This window comes from Felis catus, chromosome F2 (assembly GCF_018350175.1).
Source record: "Felis catus isolate Fca126 chromosome F2, F.catus_Fca126_mat1.0, whole genome shotgun sequence".
Lineage (NCBI taxonomy): Eukaryota > Metazoa > Chordata > Mammalia > Carnivora > Felidae > Felis > Felis catus.
Window position 1 is genome coordinate 33,496,683 of NC_058385.1, and position 26,622 is coordinate 33,523,304.

Genomic DNA, 26,622 nt, shown 5'->3' on the forward strand with positions numbered 1-26,622 from the left:
CATACATTTCTATCATACTCATTCAACTCATTTGAAATTTGAATGGTTCCAACTACATTTGTTCAAGGGAAGTCATCCCCCCAGGGCACTTGATTCCCATGAAAGTATATTACAAATGGAAGTATTTGAAAATACTATGCAACTTTGGCTTTTAGAATTCACACGTTTGCTCCTGTGTATGATTGGTTTAATGGAGGACCTAAGGCAGTCACTGGAGACCCCAAAGAGAGGGCCTGGCAAGGGTAGGAAGATTATACAAGCCAAGCAGAGCAGGAGCAAGGCAGGGTACAGTCCCGGGAGGAATTGAGAACTAAGTGGGAAAAGGAGCAGGCAGAAAGCAATAAGGAAGCTGCTACTCAGTGATGATTTAGGGGTCAGGTTCTTACATCAGGAACCAATCGTAGGAATAACAAGAATACTTTTATATTCTGTCTGTAATGTATGTTGATGTATAGCATCACATGTGCATGTGGAGGAGAGGGAGAGATAGAGAGAAAGTAAGAGAGAGAGAGAGAGAGATGAACAGAGATAAGCAATTGGGGAAGGGAGATTTTAAGAGGATAAGGACTTTATCTGTCTTGTTATACTACTAAAGCCACAGTATTAACATTGTACCTGGAACCCAGTCAGTACTCAAAAAGTATTTGTGGACGAAGGGAAAAACAGACAGATGGATGGAAAGAAGGATGGAAGGATGGATGGATGGGACAATAAGAATCTTAAAATACTGAATGTCAGTTTAAGACCTTGAGTTGATGGGACCTACATTCTCATCCTGGGAATGTCAGAGACTGGCATCTTAAAGAGTTCTTGGAGGAATGCAGGAGTTTCTTTAGTGTAACCCAGACTTCTCGATAAAGAGAATACTCATGGGAGAGGAGAAGCAGTTGCATATCACATATATTCAAAACTTACCATTTGAAAATTTAAATTTTAAAAATGAGCTTAACTTCTTGTAGAAGAGACGTGTTTTAAAAGATATAAAAGGAGAACCTCCACCCGGATATTTATCTTGTTTAGCACTCGTGCTTCTAATGTGCAAATTGAAGAGTTGAAGGTTGGCAATGAGCCTGTGGCATTGGTCTCTGGTGATACTGATTGGCATGATTCCTACTTTTATAAGTTCATGCTTGAACTTTTATGCGTTTGCCTTAATTTTCTCATCAGTGACTTTAGCCCTCCATTTCATTCAGCTTTGTGTGAAGATGCTCATAGTAATGGTACATACATAAAGATAACTCTTCCTAACTCAAATCCTTTGGCATGGCCAGAGATAAGCAACGTGTGATACTTTTGAAAATTCAATAAACATTTTTAATCAACATATTCTGCCCCACCACAACCAATAATAGATGGTCAATGCAAGTAAATTTCCTGCCCTATTCAAACAACACAGACATCCACACCACATACTTACTCATGTACTTGTAATTACTTCCTAGAACTTACGTTATAACATAGATGAGAGTTCTTTGAGGAAATCTTTTATGCAGATGGCGAATTTACCAGAAATCAGACTCAGGGTCTATTTTGTTTGTTGGCGGTGGTTGGGGGGGCGGGGAGGGGTATTTTGTGGCTCAATTCATAACTTGATATGTAAATCCCTGAGACTGCCTATTATACTTTTTTTTTTTTTAATTTAAAGGATTTTTAAAATAATATTTCACCAGAGAAGGTCTCATTTCTTCCTTTTCATTTGGTTTTTCTTCAAAGGGGCCCGTTGTCAAGATTGTGAGGTGTACTAAGCCTCTTGTTCTTAGCAGCTTCATTGGTATGAAAGATTGATTAGGCCCTCAGAGGAGCAGGGAATTTCAGAGGAATTATGAAATTACCACAAGGAGTGAAGAACAAAGTCTGCAACTTGTTAAGAGGATGGTGCTTTTAGCTGGGCAAAAACACTCAGTATCTGATATATAATTTTAAAAGTATATACAAGTGTCTAAAGAAACCCTCCTTTTGAAAGGATTTCATGCTTTTCAAAGGTGTGTCCAGTAAGAAAGAAAGAAAAGTAAGTCAAAGAACTACCTAGAAGCATCAAGGAGAAGAAAAAAATAAAATGGAAAAGGGCAATGTCTAGGAGTGCCTGGGTGGCTCAGTCAGTTAAGCACCAGACTTTAGCTCAGTCACGATCTCACAGTTCATGAGTTCGAGCCCCGCGTCAGGCTCTGTGCTGACAGCTCAGAGCCTGGAGCCTGCTTCAGATTCTGTGACCTTCTCTCTCTGACCCTCCCCAACTCTCTCTCTCTCTCAAAAATAAAATAAAGTAAAATAAAATAAAATAAATAAACATTAAAAAATTAAAAAAAAAAGAAAAAGGCAATGTCTAAGCATTATTGAAAATAAATTGTACTAAACATGGCTGTGACCACGGAAGGGAAGGGCTTATCAGGCATGACCACGGTACCCAGTACCCTGGGCACGAAATACATGTTCAATAATGATATCCGTGCCATTTGAAAGAAGGAACAGATAACAGAGCCAAGAGTACAGTCCACCCACAAAACGAGGCTATGGGTCACCTGGGCCTTTAGGCCAACAATGGACTTCACACTCCTTTTGAGTGATTCAGGTCACTAGGGTACAATTTTAGAGCATGAACCACCAACATAGGATTTTTTAAAGTGAATTATATACACATATTGTGCTATTATGCATATTATAAAATATAACAAAGTAGACATTTTTAGAAGGTGAAAAAATAACTACAGATATTAGTGCCCACATTGTCTTCCTGCCATGGAGTCGCCTATCATGTGCACCCCAGGGTGTATGCATTGCACTATATAGATAGCTGGTTTGAAACCTTCTGCTAACAAGATCGGGCTATACCATCTCTGCACAGCTGGTCAACTTTGTTCTGTTCTTTGGTTCCACACTGACCTGGGTCCGTGTTTCATCCACTGTTTCACCAAGTGGGGATTAGCTGAAGGTGGAGGTAGGATAATTTGGGGAGGGGAAGTATGCTTTGCCTCCAATTATGACACTGGGGAATCCCGACTCTTGCCCTTGATCAGGAGGAAAAACTTGCTTGTGATGCCTACAATTCCCCTTGCATGGAAAATGTTCAGTTGTTCTTGTTTCTAAAAGGAAGTAAAATTTTTCCCATACAAGATGGTGATTTATAAGCAAAAGAGAAGTTCAACCATGTGACAAAGCTACTATGAACAAAATCAAGCTATCATGATTTTGGTAGGAAAGCCATCATTGGAAATATGCTGAAGCTAAGAGAATAAACAATACCCTTAAGGTGCAATAGTCTAACCAACACAAAATCAGTGAGGGCACATTATGGGCAAAGCACTGCTAGGGCTCACGTGTTGCTAAACACACGTATAACCCTTTTTCAGACCTTCCACAAAAGCATAACCGTATACTCTTAAGGCAGAGTTTCATGATCTTGGTACTATTAACATTTTACATTGAATAATTCTTTGTTATAAGGGGCTGTATTGTGCATTGTGAGATGTTTAGCAGGATTCCTGGATGTCAGGAGCACATACCCCCTTGTTATGACAATCAAATGTTTCCAGACATTCTCCGTATCCTCTGTGGGGCAAAATTGCTCTCAGCTGAGAACTAATGCTTTGCGATGAGATAGACTTTTATTCTTATTAAATTGAATATTTCTTGGTGCTGCATGTGGTAGTTATCACAGAACATAAAATATTTAAAATGTTTAATTTGTGTTTTTTAGTGTAATTGTCCCACTTAATATTTCCCTTCTATTTCTGGTTGAAATGGAAGCTTGGTAGCAATGTTTGAAATCCCCAACTACTCTTAAAAATTTTAATTACTTAGAGAAAAGTTCAAATGCTACTATTTATCAAAGACACATTAAGGAGCTAACGTTTTAAATCTGAGAAGCAATTTACTTAGGGAAGTGAACATATCTGTTTATTAGATGTAGAGTTAGTGCCATTTCCTGTGACTTTATTGGTGAGAGGGGGTTTGGTAGAAAACCCTAGAAATGACCAGTATGTTGATCTAACTTTGCTTTACAGAGCAGTATTGCAGACATTATCTTAATGCGTTTTTACTACAACACCTCGAGGAAGGAGCCTTTTATACACTCGGAAAAGGAGCTTAGCAGATCCTCAGTGAGGCCTCGAAGCAGATGGCTAAGAGCTCAGACTCTGCAGTAAGACTCTTGGTTTCACACCTGGATCCATCACTTCCTGGTGGATACCTGGGGCAAAATGACTTACATCTATGCCTCAGTGTCCCTTGCTGTAAAGTAGGACTACGTGAGACATTTAGAACCGTGCTTGAAGTGTAATCAGTTTTCGGTGTTATTTTTATGAGTAGGAACTCCAAAAATGTTCACTAAATGAATGTAATTTTTTTCTTCATGTAAGCTAGAGAAACAGAAAGACCAATCTATTACTTTACAAAGGGAAGTACTATCATGATAATTATATTACTTATTCAATTTTTTAAAAGTGCCAGAGCCATAAGTGATACCTTCCAGACATCAGTTCTCATCATAAAGCTCCAGAGCTAGAATTCCCCCACAAATTTACAAAAAAGTAAGTGAAACTCAGAGGAATTACTTAGCTTGCTAACAGTGATACAAGAAGTGAGTGTTGCAGCCTGAATCTGAACTCAGGTCTGTCTTCTTACAAAGCCGATTCCCATAGCACAATTCTATGTCTCCGCTGCAGGAACAAGAATCCTAATGCAGCAGCTAATGGCTAACCAGGCATCATGCTAATTTGCATGACTACATCACACGAGTTAGTCCATTTACCATTTCAACAGCCCAGGGTACTCTTTTTACATTTCAGATGTGGAAACTGAGGCTTGGGGAGGTGACATAAATCATCCAAGATTACAGAGAGGGTAAGTCCTGGAAGCCAAATCCAAACTCACAAAACTGGGCCCTGGGCTACTGTGTGACACTTCCTCCCATCCCACCGCAGAAGAATGTCAAGAAACTCAGAGGCCAAGAGGAAAGCCAGAGCCTGGATTAAAGTGAAGTGGCTTACTTTAGTAAGTGTGGATCTTTTTGTGAAAGGTCATTGCCAGAGGGTCGAAGGCAAGGAAGGTGGGGGGACAGCAAGCAGCATTCTGGGAACTAATGCCGATTTCCTCATCTATAAAGAATTGGACCACATAAGCTCTGAACTCCTTTTCCTTCTGAAATATGATATTGCTGCAGTTTTTATCATTCCCTTTCTTACAACTTCCTAGTGACTTCCCCATGCAATGAGTATAAAGTCCTTCCCTGGAACATGGTCTGCAAGGTTTTGCAGGCTGCAGCCCCTGCGCGCCTCTAACTTCACCTACTTGTCTGTTCCTCATTCACAGTGCTCTAAGCACAAGTTTTCTGTTCTAGAAATGTCCTCAGCAGGGTCTTTACACTTACTGTTGGCTCTTCCTGAAATACATTTCCCTAGGTCTTTCCTTAATGGTTCCTGAAATGGCACTTCCTTCAACAGGTTTTCCATGAGCACTGACTGCATCTACAGTAACAACCCTTCCCTCATAATTTTCTACCTCATTCCTGTTTTATTTTCTTCATAGTCATTACCACTGTTGGAAATTCACTTTTTTTAAAATTTGTTTATTGTATACTATCCCTATCCATCCCCATGTAAGCTCCAGGAGGTCAGGGATCCTGTTGATCTGGGGCTGTACCCCTCTACTGATTCTTGGCACATAATAGTACTGGATAGATTTGATGAATGAATGAATGGATAGATGACCAAAGCTTTTACAGCCTAAATAGTACCTAAAAACATTAAGCATGTAATAGGAGCTCAAAAACATGTGATAGTAATAATGATAACTAACATTTATTAAGCTCTAATTTTTGGCACTATGCTAAATCCTTTATATGAATGATCTCCCCACAACTCTGTGAGGTAGGCATTATTAATATCCTAGCTTTACAGATGAAAAAAATGGAACTTTTGCAAGAGGAAGCAATTTGTCCAAGGGCAGAGGGCTGGTGAATTAGCCCAGACTCAAAAGCAAGTCTAACTTCAGCACAACGTTATGTGTTAGGTGACTGATTTCTGTAAAGAGAAACTGAGGTTACCTCCATTTGAATTAGTGACCACATAATTTCAAAGAGAATTCTTGGGTAGTTGGTAGTGTCCTAGGGCTCAGGTTACAAAAACGTGGTAGCTACGTAGGATACAGAGGTGAATAATGTGATACAGTTCTCAACCTCAGGGGACTCATTCTCTTTTGCCCAAGAATTCTCCGTGACAGCAACCAAAAGACCCCTCCCTCCCCAAAACCAGAGGTACACACTTTTCTAGATTCTTAGGACAAGAACAAATAAACATAAACATGAATCATATTGGTTTGTGTGGAATTAAGTGAAATATACAGTAAATAAGACTTTTTAAAAGTTCATTTATTTATCTTGAGAGAAAGAGACTCAGAGAGAGAGGGAGAGGGAGAATCCCAAGCAGGCTCCTTGCTATCAGTGCACAGCCCAAGGCAGGGCTCAATCTTAGCAACTGTGAGATCATGACATGAGCTGAAATCAAGATTCTGATGCTTAACGGACTGAGCCACCCAGGCACCCCTATAGTAAACAAAGATTTTGAGATCAACACTACAAAAATTTATACTGATATTATAATTTATTCCTTTATCTGTAAAAGTAATATGAAGCCAGGGCTGATAAAATTGTGTAAAACTCTTCCTGCTTCTTCAGTTTTTAACATTTATTTATTTTTGAGAAACAGACAGAAACAGAGTATGAGCAGGGGAGGGGCAGAGAGAGCGGGAGACACAGAATTCCAAGCAGGCTCCGGGCTCTGAGCTGTCAGCACAGAGCCCGACGCGGGGCCCGAACCCACACACTGCGAGATCGTGACCTGAGCTGAAGTCGGACACTTAACTGACCGAGCCACCCAGGCGCCCCATCTTCAGTTTTAACTTTAATATGATCTCTCAAAGATCACAGAGACCCACAAGACAGAAAATCCTCCTCCCATCTCTGTGGCCAAGTCTCCTGAAGGAAATTAATTTTGTCCCCGCCTAAAAACAGTTCCTTATCTTTAAGTACAGTAAGGACAAGTGCTTCAAGCGCACAACACTTTTAGATGTCCACAAAAATGTTTTCTTTTCAAGTAGGAGAAATAAAAAGGAACACTTAGGTGGAGGAAAATGTTGAAATACATAATGTTAAGATATTACTCTTCATATCAATACAGCCATAACTATGATGTGTGTATGTATGCTTATGAAGAAGGGGGCCCACCAAGTCATAATGCTGCCTTGCCTCAAAAATGTCCTCTCAGTTTTTTTTAAATTATTTCTTAGGTATCCCAGATGCCAAGTTTCCTTTTTCAACCAGGGAAATTGCCTCTTTGCAAGGAATACTTTGTTTTACCTAATTTCTCTTAGAAAGTGATTTGTTTTAGAAGTTTTTGGGGAAAATGTTTTAAACTAATGTGTACTCAGCTAGGAAGTCTCTCCTCCAAAGTTAATTTTTTAAAGAGGAGGAGGAAGGTAGGAGATGAGCACTTCATATGATACTCTGACCGGTTGCAGAGAAATGCAATCTCCTGGGCTCTCCTCAGTGTGGACTAAGGGCACAAGAGGCTCTCGCTCATCTTTCTTACTTTATTCCACAGTCGTCCAGTAGGGGGCGCGTGGCTCTCAGCACCCGAAGCTGCTGGCTCCCAGCGCCTCAAGGATCGTATCCCTATTTGCCCCAAGGTCATAGCTCCTAACCTGGCCTGCTAGTCTAGAGCCGGGAACACCGGGGAGTAAGCCCTCGGGGCTGAAGTCCCCGGCGCGGCTGCAGCCGATGGGGCGGGGCGGGAGCACTCTGAGGCCAGGGCTACGATCACAATGGGGACTGGGGATGAAAGGCACCAGGGGCCCGTGTCCGGAGCAGTTCGCGGGGTCGCCAGACTTCGCGCCCAGGAGGGGGGTGGGGTGCGCGTAGTCCCACCCGGGAGCCTGGGAGCCGCCGCCGCCGCCGCCGCCACGCGCGCGGAGAGCTCGGAGCCTTGTTGCCAGCCCAGGGACCCGGGGCCCGGGCCGCGGGCCGAGGGGAGCCGGGAGGCAAGAGAGGAGGTCCTGGGCCAGCAGAGCCCGCCGAGAGGGCGTTCTCCCCGCCCCTGGTGCCTCGCCCGCCTGGTCCGCCCCGAGCACGGGGAGATCACCTCCACCCGTCACCTCCTCCTCCCCTCGTCCAGGTCCACCCGGGGCTCCCTCCCCCGGGCCGCCCCCGAACACGAAGTTGGCGGGAGCCTATAAAAGCCGGTGACGGCGCGACCCGCGGACACACCGTGCAGGCGCCGGAGCAGCCACTGCTAGACCCGCGCCAACTCCTGCCCTGCCCAGACCAGCGGCGCGACCATGGCCCATCACTGGGGATACGGCAAGCACAACGGTGAGTGCCGGCGGAGGGCGGCGCGGCGGCGGCGCCTGGGGCCCCGATCTTGGCCCCGGCCCCGATCTTGGCCCCGGCCCCGCAGCGCCCGCACCTGCTGTTTACCGCGGCCAGTGGGAACACCCGAGGCACGGTGTGCCCCCCGTGCCCGCCCCGCCTTCTGCTTCCCGGCGCTGGGATGCCCGGTTGCCCCAGCCCCGAGGCCACTGTCGAGGAATCCCCGCGTACGGCGGTGGCGCGCAGGGCCCGAGGGAGGGGGAGCACAGCCTCAGCCTCGGGACTCGAGTTCAGTTGCCCCCGGGTCCCGAACCGGAGGCTATCCTAACCGGCCCTAGGAGGTAGCGAGGAAGGTTTTTTAAGGGGGAGGGAAATGTTAATTGTTGATTGCAGAAAAATTAGGGGACCCCCTTCCCTGCACACACTTCACTCTTAGCACCTGTGGCTAGGGCGCTCAACACGAACTGTCCCGGGCCATTTTCGTGGGCTGGTTTGAATCCATTGCGGTGATTTCTGGGTTCTCTCATCATGTCTCCTCTCCTAAGGTTAGAGGGTCACCAGGAACTCGGTTTTATCATGGCCACTGACCTGGGCTCTCCAGAGCCAGCAGATGCAAGAGAAAGATGTGTCTGGCGCACCTTTCGCATCTAGAGGTGGGATAGGACTTCCCAGGTAGGGGGAATCCTGACCATTAAAAGAGAGGTGCCAGGCCTGAGCAATGACTCTGCCTTTACGTTCAGTAGGAGGACACTAGGGAGGAATCCCGACCTGCCCGAATGTCTTAAATGAGCTTGAATATCCTAAATGCTAACCACGAGCCCCGATGATAGTGTTTGCCCAATTTCAGTTGCCGAATTCAATAAAATGAGCACAAAAATAGCTAATATTTATATGGCACTCACTCTTTGTTCTATGACCTTTCCATGTATTGATTCCAAATCTCACAAACTCTAGGACGTAGATGTCATTACCCCATAATACAGATGAGGAGACTGAGGCACAAAATAAGTTATTCAGCCGAGTGGTGCCACCAAAATTGGAACAGAGCAGATTGGTTCCAGAATCTTTGCCCTTTTCTAGGGATCTGGTTGTGCCCTTCCCCACACTGGGGGATTCACACATCTCTCCTCAATGCTAGGACCGGAGCACTGGCATAAGGACTTCCCCATTGCCAACGGAGAGCGCCAGTCCCCTATTGACATCGACACCAAAGCAGCCATTCACGATCCTGGCCTGAAGTCTTTGTTTCCTTCCTACGAGCAAGCAGTTTCTCGGAGGATCATCAACAACGGTCACTCTTTCAACGTGGAATTTGATGACTCCCAGGACAAAGCAGGTCAGTGTTTAAAAAATAACTTGTGTCTCTTACCCAGTAGCTATTTTCCCAGCTTAATGGGAGGAATCAGGAGCAGTGGCTTAATACTCCTGTTTGTCTCCATACTGTAAGATGCCACTCTGCTAATCTTCATTAGGTCCCAGGCTCTGAGAAGTAGGCTAATTACTTTGAAGTGGCCTGGGGCTGTGGCTCCCCTATAAAATTCCTGGTTTCTATGTAGGGCATTGTATAACTGTAATCTGCTTGTGAAAAGTCACAAAAGGCAAGGTCCCCTGGCAGTAAAGATCAGCAACAATGCGATTTGCAAAAACTGAACTTTGGAGATTTTTTCTAAAATATTTTTTGTCAGAATTGATGCCTATTCAATAAAAAAGTACATCTTAGTGCTGTCTTGAAGGTAGCAGTGAGAAGAGTGGAGAAAGCCTCGCTATTTAAAATACTGAAATGAAAAAAAATTAAAAAAATAAATAAAATACTGAAATTTGGAAGCATTGTATTTATGAATGCAAATGTGATAAAGGTGGCAGTATATCTTGGTATCCACCCAGAAATTCATTCCACAAATGAAGAGGTTTTAGACTTGGTGGGCGGACCTGGCCCATTGCTGACAAAACCAATGACCATAATTTATCTGTAGTAGAGCTGTTTACAGGATGCACTTTGAATGCTTCTTTTTTCTTATTTAGAAACAGGAGAACAATCCCATTCAGACATGGTAGCAGCTTTCTTTGCCCATTGGTTGATTTAATTGCCAGTGCCCTATTTTCCTGAGTGCTTTCCTCTGAAGGTCGTTGAATGAATGGTGCTGCAGACACATGATGTGCGATGGTGGTGTGGGAGCAGGGAGAGCGCAGGGGCAAAAAGAGAAAACAGGAAAACCAAGAAGACATCCCGTAACGCTGTCAAATTTTTGCAGTAATGACCAAGAGTACTAATATAGTGTGTGTAATTATAGCCATTATAGTCCAGTTGACCATTTTTTTTTCAGTAGCTAGCCAATTATTCAGTCCAGTTTGGAAAAAAAAAATTCGCTCCTACCTTCTTTAAATTATTTTTTGATGCTTGGATTTCTGAAATAGTGACTCTGGAAGACAATTTGATGGAGGATAATGTGGAGATCATCTGAGAAATGTTTTCAACTTACCTGTTCCTTTTGTGCACCTCTCCCCAGTACACACACACACACACACACACACACACATACACACACACATGCAAACACATATTCTGGCATAATATAATGGCTAATTAGACTTTGATTATTAGATTTAGTAGAGGATGTTCATTGAAGACACTTCAATGATTCTACCTTCCCAAGTAAGCCTTCCACTTCAAAGAAATAATGCTCAAGTGATTAAGCTAAAAATAAGGGAAATTTCTTTCCTTCCTGTAAAGGATACTGCATATTTTGATTATAATATGACTAGGCCATAGTCTTGGTGTTATTGTACATATACAAAGGATGCTACAAAACTCTGTGTTTATTTATTAAAAAAAAACTTGAGCTATTTTAATTTAAAAAATTTATTTTAATATTTATTTATTTTTGAGAGAGAGACAGAGTGTGAGCAGGGGAGGGGCAGAGAGAGAGGGAGACGCAGAATCCGAAGCAGGCTCCAGGCTCTGAGCTGTCAGCAAAGAGCCCGACGCCGGGCTCAAACTCATGAACTGTGAGGTCATGACCTGAGCTGAAGTCAGAAGCTCAACCCACAGAGCCACCTACAGGCGCCCCCGACCTATTTTAGTCTTTAGCTATCAACTGTTAAAAAAAAAAGAAGACACAGTGACTGTATGTTTCAATGTTGCCAGTGAAGTCAGTTTTCAGTAACCCTACTGGCCACCAGTCATATACCTCATTGGATGCCACATAGAAATTGGATGCCACATGCTTATTTGGAGTGACGGGGAAACAAATGTCTAGCAAATAGAACCGGATGAGATAATTCCTTACAAATTTGATCATGAAATAATTATTTCAGTAATATATTATTACTGGAAAGTGGATTTCGACATTGAGTCTAACAACTGTGAACATAGAAAGGGGTCAGGTAGATGTCCACTTGAAAGGTGGATTCAAGTCCCAGCTCTGCCACTAACTAGCTCGGTGGCCCTGGGAACAATAGCAACTTATTGTCTCTAATTTTTAGTTTTCTTAACTGCAAAATTGGAGAAGCAGTAGTATCTACCACAAAGGAAAGGTTAAATGGGACGGTAGATAGAAAGTACCTTAGCCCAGCACTTGGCACGTTATGATTCTCCAACAAGTGACCATTGCTGTTTTCATGTCTACACACCGTTCGACTGCTTTTATTAGGCAATTGCTGTAGCGATCACCTGTGGTAAGATTACTGAAGAAAGTTTTTAATGAACTGGAAGATTACCTGCCACCACCTGATGGGATTTAAAATTTTTATTTTTATATTTTCCTCAACATTCCATTTATCATATTAAAGTATGTACTGATTTTATATGTGATGTTATTATATAGTTACATGTTTTAGCACGAAAATGACAAGTTCTGATGGATTTCTAAATAAGCAGTAACTGATTAGAGAGCTGTTTAAAACTACTTCTCCTGGTGAGTAACACATATATTATTAAAGCCATGTTTAGATTGTGAGAACAGTGGTTTTGATAGGGTCTTAAACCCATGCCTTTAGAGACACATGCATTATTCACTTAGTTCTTATGAAAACAAAACAAAACAAAACAAACAAAACAAAACAACAACAAAAACCCATTCCTAACACCAGTTAAATGCATGAAGGCAGGTAGAGGTCTAGTCTCCTTCCTGTATCCCTAGATTTCACGCTGGGGACACCTGAAGTATAAAGACACAGAAACAGCAGTGACAGCTGACAGCGATTTTGGTAAGTGCAACAAGGACATATAGTCCAAGGAACTATGGAAACGTGAAAGAGACTTAGGAGTTGTTCTGTGTAAGTCAGGAAATACTTTCCAGGGTAAATAAAACTTATGCTGAGGCTTGAACTTGGAGGAGACTCCAGGCAAAGAGAAGTAGGAAAGACCAGGGGATTTGAGAGAGAACAGTATGTGCTCTGACGGGCAAGGAGGTGCCATAAAAACAAGGAAGAGTTAATGTTAGAAAGGCTTGCTCTCCTTTATGTGTGAATGATCCCTTTGTAACTTTGCCCATACCTCTCCAACACCGTCAGTTGTTTGGGTTAAACCAGGAAGCAAATTTTTTTCCAGGATGTAGAATATATTAAAATGTTGGCATTAAGGAAAAACAGAATAAATCAAACAATCATACCATGCAGAGAAGCACCCTTTAGATTTTTTAAAAAAAGAATCCTAGACTCTCAAGTTAGAACGAATGATGGAGATACTCTAGTCAAATTCACTTAAAATAATTATGAGAAAACAGAATGCTAAGGAGTTTAACTTGCTAGTCCCTTCTAATTTGTTGGGATGAGACTAAATGACCATCACTTAAAAATAAAAGTTGAGTAAGAATCTTTGAATGATAACCACAATTAATATTTAGTGTATATGTACCATGTTTTAAAAAATTGATATGCTTTTCTATACACTGAAGTCTAAAAACAATTCATTCATTTTGGTCACTCAATATTTTATTTTATTTTTGGGTCATTCAATATTTTGAATCAACAACTTAACATCTCTTTTTGTTAAGAGTTATTTTCATGGTATTAACATTTTTAGATATCTTTTACCTCTTGTTTTCTACATCTAAATGCTTCAGTTCCTTTTACTGATTTATTTATTTATTTATTTATTTCTACCTCAGTGAGATTTCAGCCTTCTAGAACTTCTCATAGATTTAAGTTTTCAAATATCCTGAATATTATCTTATCTGATACTAGAGTATCACTGAGCTGGTTGAGTTTATTATGTTTATGTTTAGTATGTTTAGTATGTTTAAGCTTGAAAGAATTCTTTTTAATGTTTATTTATTTTTGAGAGAGACAGAGACAGAATGCGAGTGGGTTAGGGGCAGAGAGAGGGAGACACCGAATCCGAAGCAGGCTCTGAGCCGTCAGCACAGAGCCCGACATGGGGCTCGAACTCACGAGCTGTGAGATCATGACCTGAGCCGAAGTCAGTTGCTCAACCGACTGAGCCACCCAGGTGCCCTGAGAGAATTCTTTTTAGGTGTGGAGTTAATAAAATAAAAATGTGGAGTTAATAGCTTTAACTAAAAGTTCTCATCAATCTTCTAAATTCCTTTAACAATAAACCACCTTAAATTAATGAAAAATTGCTAATCCTGTTGGTCTTTTAAAAAACTTATTAAAAAATAACTCTCCCTGCTTGCATTCTTTTATTACTAGCTTTATCTGGGAGAAAAGAGTACTAGTCAAATTATTAACTTCTGCTAACTCATTAACTTTTATTAATGAGTTTAAAGCTCTCCTGCTTTCTTGCAATGTTAGATGCAAATATTGAAAAACCAATGCCTGAAATTATTGAGCCAATCCATATACAACTGTCATATAATTTCTCTTCTTTAGAAATTGATATATTTTTATCTGTCTATATTATTTCAAGAAAAAAGAAAGGAAATGAACAATTTATCTGTGCTCATTTCAGGCAGACCACTGTCTCTATGACAATAGAACTCCATACATGAGTCTTGCTTGATTTTCAAGGACTTGTTTTTGAAGCTTTAATATTGTCCTTCCGTGAATAATTTTAAATTAAAAGGAATCAGAGCAGCAACAAGTGAAAGGGTTCATTGTGCATACTGTTAATGGTGTAAGAGAAACCTAAGTATTTATAAAACTGACCAAAACATTCTAAATACTGTATTTTTTTTAACATTTATTTATTTTTGAGACAGAGAGAGTCAGAGCATGAACAGGGGAGGGGCAGAGAGAGAGGGAGATACAGAATCTGAAACAGGCTCCAGGCTCTGAGCGGTCAGCACAGAGCCCGACACGGGGCTCGAACTCACAGACCGCGAGATCGTGACCTGAGCCGAAGTCGGACGCTTAACCGACTGAGCCACCCAGGCACCCCTAAATACTGTATTTAATTATATTCATGTCAAAAGAGTTTCCTTTGTTTTTTTTTTTTACTCTCCTATAATTTCCATATACACAAAACTAAAAAATCCTGTCCTTTTGATTTTTTTTCCAGTTGTTTGGTTCATCTTTTTATTGCCAACAGGTATTTCTTAGTGGATTATATTTAGTGGGGTCTTCAAAAAGCATTTATTAAATGAACACACACACATACCTAACATCACATTTTCAAAAAATACCCTACTGCTATATATATTTTTTAAGTTGATTTATTTTGAGAGAGAGAGAGAGAGAGAATGAACAGGGGAGGGGCAGAGAGAGAGAGAGAGAGAGAGAGAAACCGAAGCAGGCTCCATGCTGTCAGTGCAGCGCTCTACTCAGGACTTGAACCTGAGCCGAAATCAAGAGTCAGATGCTTAACTGACTGAGCCACCCAGGTACAACCCCCTCCCCCCCCATTGCTGTATTATATGTTCTAATAAAACTTCCATTTTCCATTGTTCATACAGTAGAAGGGAAAACTGAAGTGGTGCTTTACCCTTTTAAAATCCAGAGCCTTTTCCCTGTTGCCTGACAAAAACTGTGGAGCATCTATTCTTAGACTTTGATCTGTACCAGAATCATCTCACTGTTCCCTCTGAAAATATCGGTCATTAAAGTCAGCATCTGGCTTGGGCATCTGCATTTTAACAGATGATCCTGATTCACATAGAAATCTGAGGACCAGAGATATGGAAGGTGCCTTGAATATTTTCTATTTGTTTTACAGCATTTAAGAGGTCTTAAAGAGAAATAAAATGCTGTTCAATGTTTACTGGCTCATGTTTTCTATTCTTTGGGGCTATCATCTTGTCTACTTTCTTTGTCTTTGAAATCAATACATTCTTAACTTGATGCTCCTAAAAATCCACCCCCCTCCCCTTAATACCTCCCTCCATCCATTTTAGTTAAACCACAGATCCTAGGTATTGTTTTTACTCTCATATAATTTCCATGTACCGGAAACTAAAAACTTCTGTTCCCTTGATTTTTAGTTGTTGTTTACTTTAGTGTAAGTGACAGCTAAACATCTCACTATTTTAAAAGAAATAAAGTGTGGAGACTTTTTCTTCATTCATTTTCTTGATTTTTGTTGTAAACTCCAGGATTATTGACTACTGCTTCAAAAGCAAAATAGTAATGCGTAATTTAATGAAGATTGTTTATCTCCTGGAAATGCTGCATTTTTAGTAGACTTAGTCATGTACTTCATTAGTAAGAGATCCCTTAAATTTGCATTTTAAACTAAAGATTATTAGAAATGGTTTATTTGTATTTTGGATTTAAGAGAGATTATTGATATTCGTTAAGGTGTTTACTTTGTTATTTGGATACATTTTATGTTAAGTAATAAAAGGAGTAGGAAGAAAAAAATTAAAAATGTTAAATTTTCAGTTTTTAATTTGTATAGTCTTGTATATTATTGGACTGGATGCCTTAATTTTCACAAATAACATAGTTTACGTAATTTCTCTGAGTAATATGTATAGGAAGACAGATTAGAATGTATTTAGTACTTATTTTGTGTTTTATATATGTAGTATGTATAACTGATGGCTGATCATGAAAATTAAAATTGGCTAGAGCCCTTGGTGTTGAGATTTGGATTTAAATTAAGTTTTGGGAATTTTGAAAAGATATTGTGGTAGAAAATTTATGTCTCTCTGTCCCTTGTGGAATACATTTCTGTGATACAATAAATCATGGACTCTTCAGAGCCCTCACTAACATGGCTGGATTTTAAAGAGGAAAAATATACGCAGTCAGCAGTTTCTGCTACTTTTAAAAATTATTTTTGCATCAGACAGACTTCGTTTTAAACTTGGATAGTTCAGAAAATGGTATGTAGCAATCAAAATAAGTAAATAAATAAGTAGATCTGGAAAAAGTGCCAGCTCCCTATTTTTCAACCAAATGTCTTTTTTATGTTGCACATAAGATGTATGCTACCTTTATTAAAGTTTGTGGCAATTTATTACTGTAACCATGTTTTGGGGATGACTTTATTAACTAAATTCTGCGCTAAGGATTTGTTGAAATAACCAACTCCCGAAGTAGACCAGAAATGTTTCTTTTTGTAGCAACTAAATTTTAAGAATTTAATAACCTCTCCTAGGTACAAGGGCTTCTAATCTACATGGCAACACAGTTTTATTTTAACAGGAGCTAAAACAGGTGTCTGGTAATAACAGATTAGCACTGAGTATGTTTAATCATTGAACAAAGAATCTTTTTCTCTTTCTTTCTTTCTTTCTTTCTTTTTCTTTCTTTCTTTCTTTCTTTCTTCATTTCTTTCTTTCTTTCTTTCTTTCTTTCTTTCTTTCTTTCTTTCCTTCTTTTGTTCTTTTCTTTCTTTCTTTCTTTCTTTCTTCCTTTCTTTCTTTCTGTAGTATTAGCAAAGCTTGTTTAATAAAAGCTCATATACATTCTTGACTAATTCTAAATCTTCTCTGAAATAAGTAAATTAAGATGGAATGTTAAGATCTGCAAGGGAGTGAATAAGAATATGAAACAGCAATAAGTTTTATTATTTTTAAAATTGAAGATTCTGATATTGTTCACAAGGGGAAAGAGATACATTTAGGAAGATAAGTTATCTTGATGCTTAATATGGTTTTATTTAATTTATTTTGCTACTCGGTAGAACTAGTGATGTTACAGAGGGCATTTGCTTTTTATGATCAGCCAGTTGGTAGCTTTAAAAAGTTATTATAAAGGAATTATTTCAGTACCAGTTTATTTCATGAACAAATATTTTGTTTTAAGAATATATTATTATGAAAAATGGAATTTTTTATTTTGAAAAAGCCTTGTGGGGGGTGCGGATAAGGCTAATTATTTCTTTACAGAATTATCAGATAAAAAAAACTTTAACAATAATTCATTAAATTTCAAGAGATGTGATTTTATCAGAGTGTACCCAAGTTGATGTTTCTTAGCAGATCTGTGATGTAACATCGTTTACATAATTGGTTCTTCCCCCTCCCCCGCCCCTTGGCCTATTGTAAGGCAGTGCTGGGGACCAGAGGTTGTATCAGGAGCTAAGAAGGGCCTAAATATCTTCCAGCCAGCTCTGTTTTTTACTTTGGATAGATGGATGGCTGTTGCTACCATTTATGCATACTTAGGTGAAATTAAGCAAACTTGACTCTACAGACTTTGTTGCTTTGTTTTGCAAAGCCAGAGTAAGTTTGGGCTCATTGTTGTATAGAATTATAATCCAAAGCTAATAAAATGCACTTATAGCAACAGATGTTTTAATCCTAGTTCTAGAGAAATAAAATTTGAAGTTGGAGAACTAATCTAATTTTAAAAGCTTTTAAATATATTGGTAAGTTTCATGAATATATACAAGTTAACAAGGTTTTATGGAGAGGCTGGAGAAAACTGATTTCCTACTATTTTAATTCTCTCTAATACACAACTCCGTATCTACAGATAGACTGTACTGGAGATGACATCCAGTCATATTCTTCTGTCTCATGCTTTACTCTAACAAAGTTATATTAATACCAGAATAATAGAATCATAAGACAGTTATTAAAGTTAGAATTTTAAGTTTTTGGAGGCAACAGAGTACTATGTGCTCTGTTAGGTGATCAATGAATTTTTAGTGAAGTGATAAACAATTGAATGGATCCACTTTACAGATGAGGAAATTAAGATCAGAAAGGTTCGATGAAACATTTTAATGGGATAAAGCTGGTTAGTAGTAGTGAAAGTCCAAATTCTGAAGAATTTGGGAAGCCAGGGTAAGGAAAATTGGGTTTTATACTAAGATCAATGGAGTGCTTATTGTTTCACAAATTCTGGCATCTGGGGTTAGCAAAGCAGATGGTAGGGCAGTCATGGGGCTGTGGAGAAGAGAGCTTCCCATGTTTTCTGGAGTGTGCCGCAGACCTGCATCGACAAGCAGATACAAGGGCACCTCCCCAGTCATTCACAGAGGACTTAATAATTCCACGTAAGACTTCCTCTCTCTGAACCAGAACCTGTGAGTCCAAACAAACCCAGAAGAGAAGTTATCACTGTGCTCAGAAAACAGATGGGAAAAGTACCCACCTTCAAGCCAACACAAGTGAGGAGAAAAGCCAGTTGAGATGATTTTGTTCAGCCCTGTAGACTAAACTTGAGTCTGGATTTAATTTTCACAAAGTGAAAATGTTGCTACAGGCATAAATTTAGAATTATGCAGCAGGATTGAATTACATTATAATATTTAGTAGTGTGTGTTTCATGTGCATATGTACATATACGTGTGTATATACATGTGATTTTGTGTATGTTGTGTGTATGTATACACATTCATACACTCATACTCATATACACATAGGCACATGTATAATATACATATATCATACATATACATATTTTTTACATTTTAGTGCTGAAAGGAGGACCCCTCACTGGCACATACAGATTGATTCAGTTTCACTTTCACTGGGGTTCGTCTGATGGGCAAGGATCTGAGCATACTGTGGATAAAAAGAAATATGCTGCAGAGGTAAGATATGCTTTTTTGCCTTCCAGGGAAAAATGTAAATTGATTTTCAGCATTAATTTCAAAAACATAGTTTTGTAAATTCGACTCAAACTAAGCGAACCACTTTTTTTTCTTTTTACAAAGGACCTTCACATTTGCTTCTTATAACTTTTATTTGTGATATTACAATTAATGCTGCAAAACATTCTCTGCTACACTCAAGGACATCGTTTGCAAAAACTTAAATGAATTCAAATTGGAGGATCCTGTTTTAACATAAATCTAAAAATAGCATTTGTGTCTTTCCTCAAAAATATGTAACTCTTTGAGAGTTGACGAAGTCACTTGCTGTTATGTCAAATAGTGGATAATTAGGATGGAAATGAAAGAAAAGCTTATATTTTAAATTACCCACCTTTTCCCTTTCTTTAGTAACCTTTAGTTGTAAAGAAAAGATCACTGGGTACAATCGGCAGGTTTTATGATGTGTATCATTTATTGTGGTTTTGTCTCTGGATAACATTTGGAGGATTAATGATGTATATCATTCATTATGGTTTTGTCTCCGACTGCTTTAGCTTCACTTGGTTCATTGGAACACCAAATATGGGGATTTTGGAAAAGCTGTGCAGCAACCTGATGGACTGGCTGTTTTGGGTATTTTTTTAAAGGTTAGTTGATGGCCCAATTCTTTTTTTCCCTGTTTTTGAGAAAGGTTAACCAGACAGAACATTCATAATAAACAGGACATTCTACAAAGAGCCCAAGGAATGCCTTTGGCTCCAAAATATTTTCAGGCTTATGTCCCCCTTCATATCTGCTAGTAGCTCTAGAGATGGAGGGCAAAAGTCAAAACAAAAACAAAACAAACAATCCAAGAGGCATTAATTAGGTGCTATTTAGATGTAAATGTGAAGGATGTATACATGCGAAATGTAAAATGAGAAAGAGGTATACTTCAGATGACTGCTGGTTTTTATTTTAAAATTCACCCTTAACTAGATAGTAGTGTTTCATGACAGGTAAAGCTAAATTTAGATCAAGTTTTGGAGGGCTCAAGGGCAGTGACTCAATATTGGAGAATTTCAGGCAACAGTGGGGCATACAGTTTGAGCTGCCCTCTAGACAGCTGTAAAGCAAGTTGAGAAAAGTCTGGGCTGGAGATTCATGGGGCCTGACATCATATGTCAGGGTAGAAGCTACAAGTGAATATGAAATCATCCAAGGAAAGCACCAAGAGGGAGATGATAAAGCTGCTAATCACGCAGTCCCGAGAAACTGCAGAATGTAAGACATTTAAGGCAGTGGGAAAGATGGTATTAAATGACTAAAAAGGAATACAGAAGTCAAGGGAGATTGCTGAGGCTGGAGGGCAGAGGGAAAGCCAAAGGAGGAGAGAATTTCAAAAAGGAGAGAAGTCAATAGTATAAAATCCTGCAAGATTAAGGTTGAACAGCGTTCCTTGCTTTGGCAGTTAGAGGTCAGTTGGAGGTCACTAGTGACATTTGAGAGAGTACATTCAGGGGACTGGGCGGTGTGGGGGGTGGGAAGCAGAAAGAAGTTGTCAGTGACAGTAGGGAAGTTCATGGTGCCAATGTGATCAAAGTAAGATGGATGGGTGGCATGTACCAGTGGTAGACTTTGGTTCATCGTTTGGAAACCTTTTATGGTAGAGCTGCCCAAATCAAAACTGATGTAATACCAACCAGATTATGGTGCCTTGTACATTATGTTTTCCTATAGATTGGTGTTGCCAACCCGGGCCTACAAAAAGTCCTTGATGCACTGGACTCCATTAAAACAAAGGTACAGCTGCATTTTCTGCCACCTCGATAGAGTACCTATGTTTTATATCCCACTGGTTTTAGGAAATTCTTTTGATCAAATTGAATAGTCTCAGTTTGACATGTGGTGTTTGGATGAATGGTTAATGAAGGTAAAATGTTGCTTATATATTCATGTAACTTTTCTTTATCCAAAAGTTGATCCTAATTCTAGTATAATTTTAATCTTGCCTTTATTTAATCTTGTTTCCCCATCATTTGAACATTCATATATAAGAGTCAGAGAATCTCATGACTGAAAGGAAACTGAAAGATCATCTGGTCAAATTATTGACTCATTCACACAGCAGGTATTTGTTAAGTACTTGCTCCATTTCAGTCACTTGGTTGATATAGGAGATACAATGCTGAGCATGAAGACTAATCCATCCCAAGTTTAAATTCTACAGCACAGCCATGTTTAGGTCATTGAACATCTGCTAAATACAATCCGCAGTGGCAGGCCTGGCTTCAGAAAGCTCATCTTCACTGAAGTCATGTTTATCTTCTGAAATGCTCACTTGTTACTCCTATCTGACCCCTTTGAATGATGGAGAATAAACCTGATTTAAAAACACTAATTGGAAAAGATATGTACCTTCACATTAACTGCAGCATTATTTATAATAGCCAAGATACAGAAATAGCCCAGTGTCCAACAATGGATGAATGGATAAAGAAATGTAGATTATATGTACACAGTGGAATATTTCCAGTCATAAAAAAGAAGGAAATCTTGCTGTTTACGACAGTATGGATGGACCTTGAGGGCATTAAGTTAAGTGAAACGAGTCAGATAGTGAAAGACAAATATCATATGATCTCACTTATATGCGGAATCTGAAAAATAAACAAATAAACAAACTAAAAACCAATGAGTGCATAGACACAAAACAGATTGGGCGTTATCAGAGGTTGGGGGAAGTGGTTGAAGGGGGTCAAACGGTACAAACGTCCAGTTATAAAATAAATAAGTTTTGGGGATAAAATGTACAGCATAGCAACTGTTGTTACTACTATTGCATTGCATATTTGAAAGTTGCTAAGAGAGTAGATCTTCAAAGTTCTTATCATAAGAGAAAAAATTAATAACCAGGCATAGTAATGGATGTTAACTAGACTTACTGTGTTGATCATTTCGCAATATATGCAAATATCAAATCATTATGTTGTGCACCTGAAGCTAATATAATATTATGTATTAATTATACCTCACAAAATGAAAAACCTGATCCTCTTTTTTTTTTTTTTTTTGAGAAAGAATCTTAAGCAGGCTCCACACTCAGCTCAGAGCCCAACACTGAGCTCCATCCCACAATCCTGGGATCATGACCTGAGCTGAAATCAAGAGCGGGTTGCTCAACTGAGCTGCCCAGGAGCCCGGATCCTTCTTTCTTTTGAACCTATTTTCTCTAATAGGGTTTTGCCTACCCCGAGGCTAGTTATCTTTTGTTCGCTTTATTCTCTTAGGACAGTTTTCTCTCTTTATAACAACTTTGTCGCTCTGCTTGTAACTCATTGCTGTTTGCATCTGTTGCTTTAAAAGTGTAGTGTCCAGAAAAGAAAGCAGTTATTCAGTTCTGATCCAGCCATCAGGTATGATAGCAAGGCAATTACCTCCTCGTTAAGGATACTCTATTTTGGTGACTGCAGCCTCAAATTTGCATTATTTTAGTGGCAGCAATTTCACTTTAAATACTGGATGTGATCAGTTAATAACTTGAAGGAAATTATAAGGGATGATTATGGAGGACAAGGTGAGAATGGACATGTGAAAATAGTATCGTCAGGTTCCCTTGCTCATATCTGCTAGTCTGTATTTCCAAGTCAAATGTCATCTGTTAATTTCTTTTTATTTCGTTTTCTGGTGAATATGGGACCTCTCTTAAAAGAGGGGGGCGGAGGGGCGCCTGGGTGGCTCAGCTGGTTAAGCGTGCAACTTGAACTCAGGTCTTGATCTCATGGTTTATGAGTTCGAGCCCCGCATCAGGCTGTGTGCTGACAGCTCAGAGCCTGGAGCCTGCTTCAGATTCTGTGTCTCCCTCTCTGCCCCTCCCTTACTCATTCTCTCTCTCTCTGTCTCTCTCTGTCTCTGTCTCTCTCTCTCAAAAATCACATTAAAAAAAAGTTTTCTGGCAACCAGAAGGGAGTATTTGTTTCCTGGTTTCCTCCCACTCTGATCACGACACATAACCTGTGTGTTTGCCTAATTCCAGGGTAAGAGTGCTGACTTCGCTAACTTTGACCCTCGTGTCCTCCTTCCGGAAAGCTTGGACTACTGGACCTACCCAGGCTCCTTGACCACTCCTCCTCTTCTGGAATGTGTGACCTGGATCCTGCTCAAGGAGCCCATCAGCGTTAGCAGTGAGCAGGTTGGTTTCCTAAAGTGAGGGAGAGCATTTCATCCAGACAGAGAAGCTTGGCTTTTGGATTTGGACAGACCCAGGGTTTACGGGCTTAATCCTGCTCTTGATGCTTCTAGCTGTGGAACTAGTGTCTATAGCAGTGTGTAGCTGATAAACAGCTTTTGAGAAATATTTGCTATTATTAGCCATAACTTTAGGCAGTGTTTACTCTGTGAAGTTGGATAACGCTGGGGATTAAATAAGAAGGGTATCTGTCACTTAATAAATGCTTTTATGGGGGTGCCTGGGTGGCGCAGTTGGTTAAGCGTCCAACTTTGGCTCAGGTCACGATCTCGCGGTCCATGAGTTCGAGCCCCGCGTCGGGCTCTGGGCTGATGGCTCGGAGCCTGGAGCCTGTTTCCGATTCTGTGTCTCCCTCTCTCTCTGCCCCTCCCCCGTTCATGCTCTGTCTCTCTCTGTCCCAAAAATAAACGTTGAAAAAAAAATGCTTTTATGGAAACTGCGAGGAAACTGAGGCCCAGGACAATGAGATTTCATACTCAAGGTTACACAGATATCAGTGGTAACTCCCCACCGACTGCTCACTCACGTAAGAGCTTGCTGCAGTTCTTTTTGTATCAGAATACCTTTCTGAATTCTGACAAAAGTAAAAGCCATGCTTTGGAGAAAAAAGTATCAAAAACGCACTCCAGGTTGCTTTAACAACCTTTAACACAGACTCTTACTTCTCCCATACAATATAGTTTATGCAATTCAAGTTATTAATACAGCTTCTAAGTCGCCAATAGTACCCACTGTCTGTCTCTATTCCCACACAGCTGAAATGTAGAAAATGGACATTCCTCAGTAGGATCCACAAGGACTTGGATCCTGGGTAATTTAACTGATGTTACAGTAGCTGAGGGATAATTACTGGACCAAAGACATCAGGTTACAGGCTGTTGATTTGTGGGCTGTTTTATTACTGCCCGAACAATCCTTCTTCATTTAGATCAAGACTTGCTTAGGAAAAGGGAAGTACCCCTTTGCACAAATAACCTCAAAGAAGTAGGAGGCTGGTTGAGGGCTGCCTGTTTCACATCGTTGGGCCAGGGAGCTAAAACAAGGTTAAAAGGGAATAAAGATCACTCAATGTCAAGGATTTCCCAGATTGGGAAAATTCATTTATGTGTTTCTATACATTTAAGCAAAGATACCAGCCCTCACTTATCCCCTGGGGCTTGCAGATCCTGGGTCACTTTAGGTCACCTTCCCTGGGGCAGAAAACAGAACTCTAATTGGGATCTAAAATTTCTGTTAGTATTTTACATCTCAGAAGTGTTTTATAGGCTTTTGATGTTTGATTTTAAAATTTAAAGAGGGAAAAAACAAGCTCACTGAAAATTTCCTTCCAAATGACACCAACAATCTTGTGTGCATTTTCTAGAAATTGATTTGTTATCTAAAAGCATAGGGATATAGGGGCACCTGAATGGGTCACTTGAGCATCCAACTTGGGCTCAGGTGGTGATCTCATGGTTCGTGAGTTCAAGCCCACATCAGGCTTGCTGCTCTCTGCACAGAGCCTGCTTCAGATCCTCTGCCCCCCTTTCTGTGCCCCTCCCCACTTGCACTCTCTCAAAAATAAATACAACATTTAAAGTAAAATAAAAGTATACACATATGTTTATGTGATTATACATTTATTGAGAATCAAAGTGAAGTTTAATATTGGAAAATGCATTTCAGGGTATAACGCAAGCACATAAATGAATACTATTGTGAAACTTGGACTTGTAGTTTTTTAATATTTTATTTTGCCTTTTAGATGCTGAAATTCCGTAAGCTTAATTTCAATAAGGAGGGCGAACCAGAAGAACTGATGGTTGACAACTGGCGCCCAGCTCAGCCGCTGAACAACAGAAAAATTAATGCTTCCTTCAAATAAGATGGTCCCGGAGCCCAGTTCCAAAGAATGGACCTCTGGGTTTCCCTTTAGCTAAGCACAAATCTACCTTGTTGAGTTGGACCTTGGCTGCTTTGCATCTGGTTTTCTAGACCTTTCATTTCTCACCTGATGTGCTTATTAGTAAAATGTGAAGAACCTGACCAGGTGTCATCCTTGACAGAATTGCTGTGACGGGTGCTTTGCTTATGGTAGTAGCCTTTCTGTAGTGGAGAATATAGTTCAAGGAATAGGGGAAAAAATACCTTGACTTTGTTCATAGAACAGAGGGTGATGAGCATTGACAATTGTTCACAAAAATGCTAGTTTTAAAGCATAGGAAAATAGAATGAGTGCAAATCCCTATCATGAGATAAATTGAGCTATGTAATGTAAATCAGGTAAAATAGTCATGATTCTGTGTAATGTGAATCAGGTAAAATAAATGTTCATGATTCCAAGATGTTATATTAATGAGCAAATTTTAAATTCTTATATATTTGTAGCAATGTTAAATATGAATTATATTATAATTTAGTGACTTTTGAATTACAGAGATATAAATGAAGTATTATCTGTAAAATTGGTATAATTATAGTTGTGATACAGAGTATATTTCCATTCAAATAATATATCATAACTTAATAAATATTGTATTTTAGATATATTCTCTAATAAAATTTGGACTTTAATTTGGGGCTATTTTATTTCCTGCTGGGCAATATGTAATAATGGAAAAGCAAATGTGTACTTTTTTAAAGGTTTATTTATTTGTTTTGAGAGAGAGAGAGAGAGCACATGAGCAAGGGGAGGGGCGAAAGAATCTGTGCTGTCAACTCAGAGCCCAATGTAGGGCTCGAACCCACAAACCGTGAGATCATGACCTAAGCCGAAACCAAGAGCTGGACACTTAACTGAGCCACCCAGGTGTGCAGAGCAAATGTATACTTTTATAACATATTAATTCATTAATGATAAGCTATCAAATTGGCTACTCATAACTGTAGGAGTTTTCATAAAAGGAAAAACCTGGAAGGTCTTTTACTATTTGCCAAGTGCTGTTTTAAGTGCTTTCTGAACACTCATGTAATCTTCATGAGTGATGAAGAATGAATGAATCTCATTCTCATATGAGAATGAATCCTGCAAGGGAGAGAAGAACTGGTTACACTAAAAGCAGCAAGGCGGAGAAAGGTGTACTTGCTGAATCAATATATACTCCTTGGGAATAAAACAAAAGTCCATTTTATCTTTTAAAAAACGGAATTCAAGTGGTACCCACA

General features: G+C 39.7%; 1 protein-coding gene across 1 annotated transcript; it reads left to right on the forward strand.

Moving 5' to 3' along the window:
* The first annotated feature begins 8,179 nt into the window (after positions 1–8,179).
* CA2 (carbonic anhydrase 2) lies at positions 8,180–26,031 on the forward strand. The gene is made up of 7 exons (XM_003999946.6): positions 8,180–8,362; positions 9,498–9,695; positions 19,129–19,247; positions 19,805–19,897; positions 20,970–21,032; positions 23,266–23,421; positions 25,223–26,031. The coding sequence occupies exons 1-7, from the start codon at positions 8,329–8,331 to the stop codon at positions 25,340–25,342; spliced, it is 783 nt and encodes a 260-aa protein (XP_003999995.1). The 5' UTR covers positions 8,180–8,328; the 3' UTR covers positions 25,343–26,031.
* The last annotated feature ends 591 nt before the right edge of the window (positions 26,032–26,622 follow it).

Bases quoted from the DNA above. Each gene is read 5' to 3' on its own strand.
- CA2 (XM_003999946.6), top strand. From the start codon at position 8,329: ATGGCCCATCACTGGGGATACGGCAAGCACAACG. The intron at 8,363-9,497 runs GTGAGTGCCGGC...CCTCAATGCTAG, and splicing joins GGGATACGGCAAGCACAACG to GACCGGAGCACTGGCATAAG. The intron at 19,248-19,804 runs GTAAGATATGCT...CGACTGCTTTAG, and splicing joins AAAAGAAATATGCTGCAGAG to CTTCACTTGGTTCATTGGAA.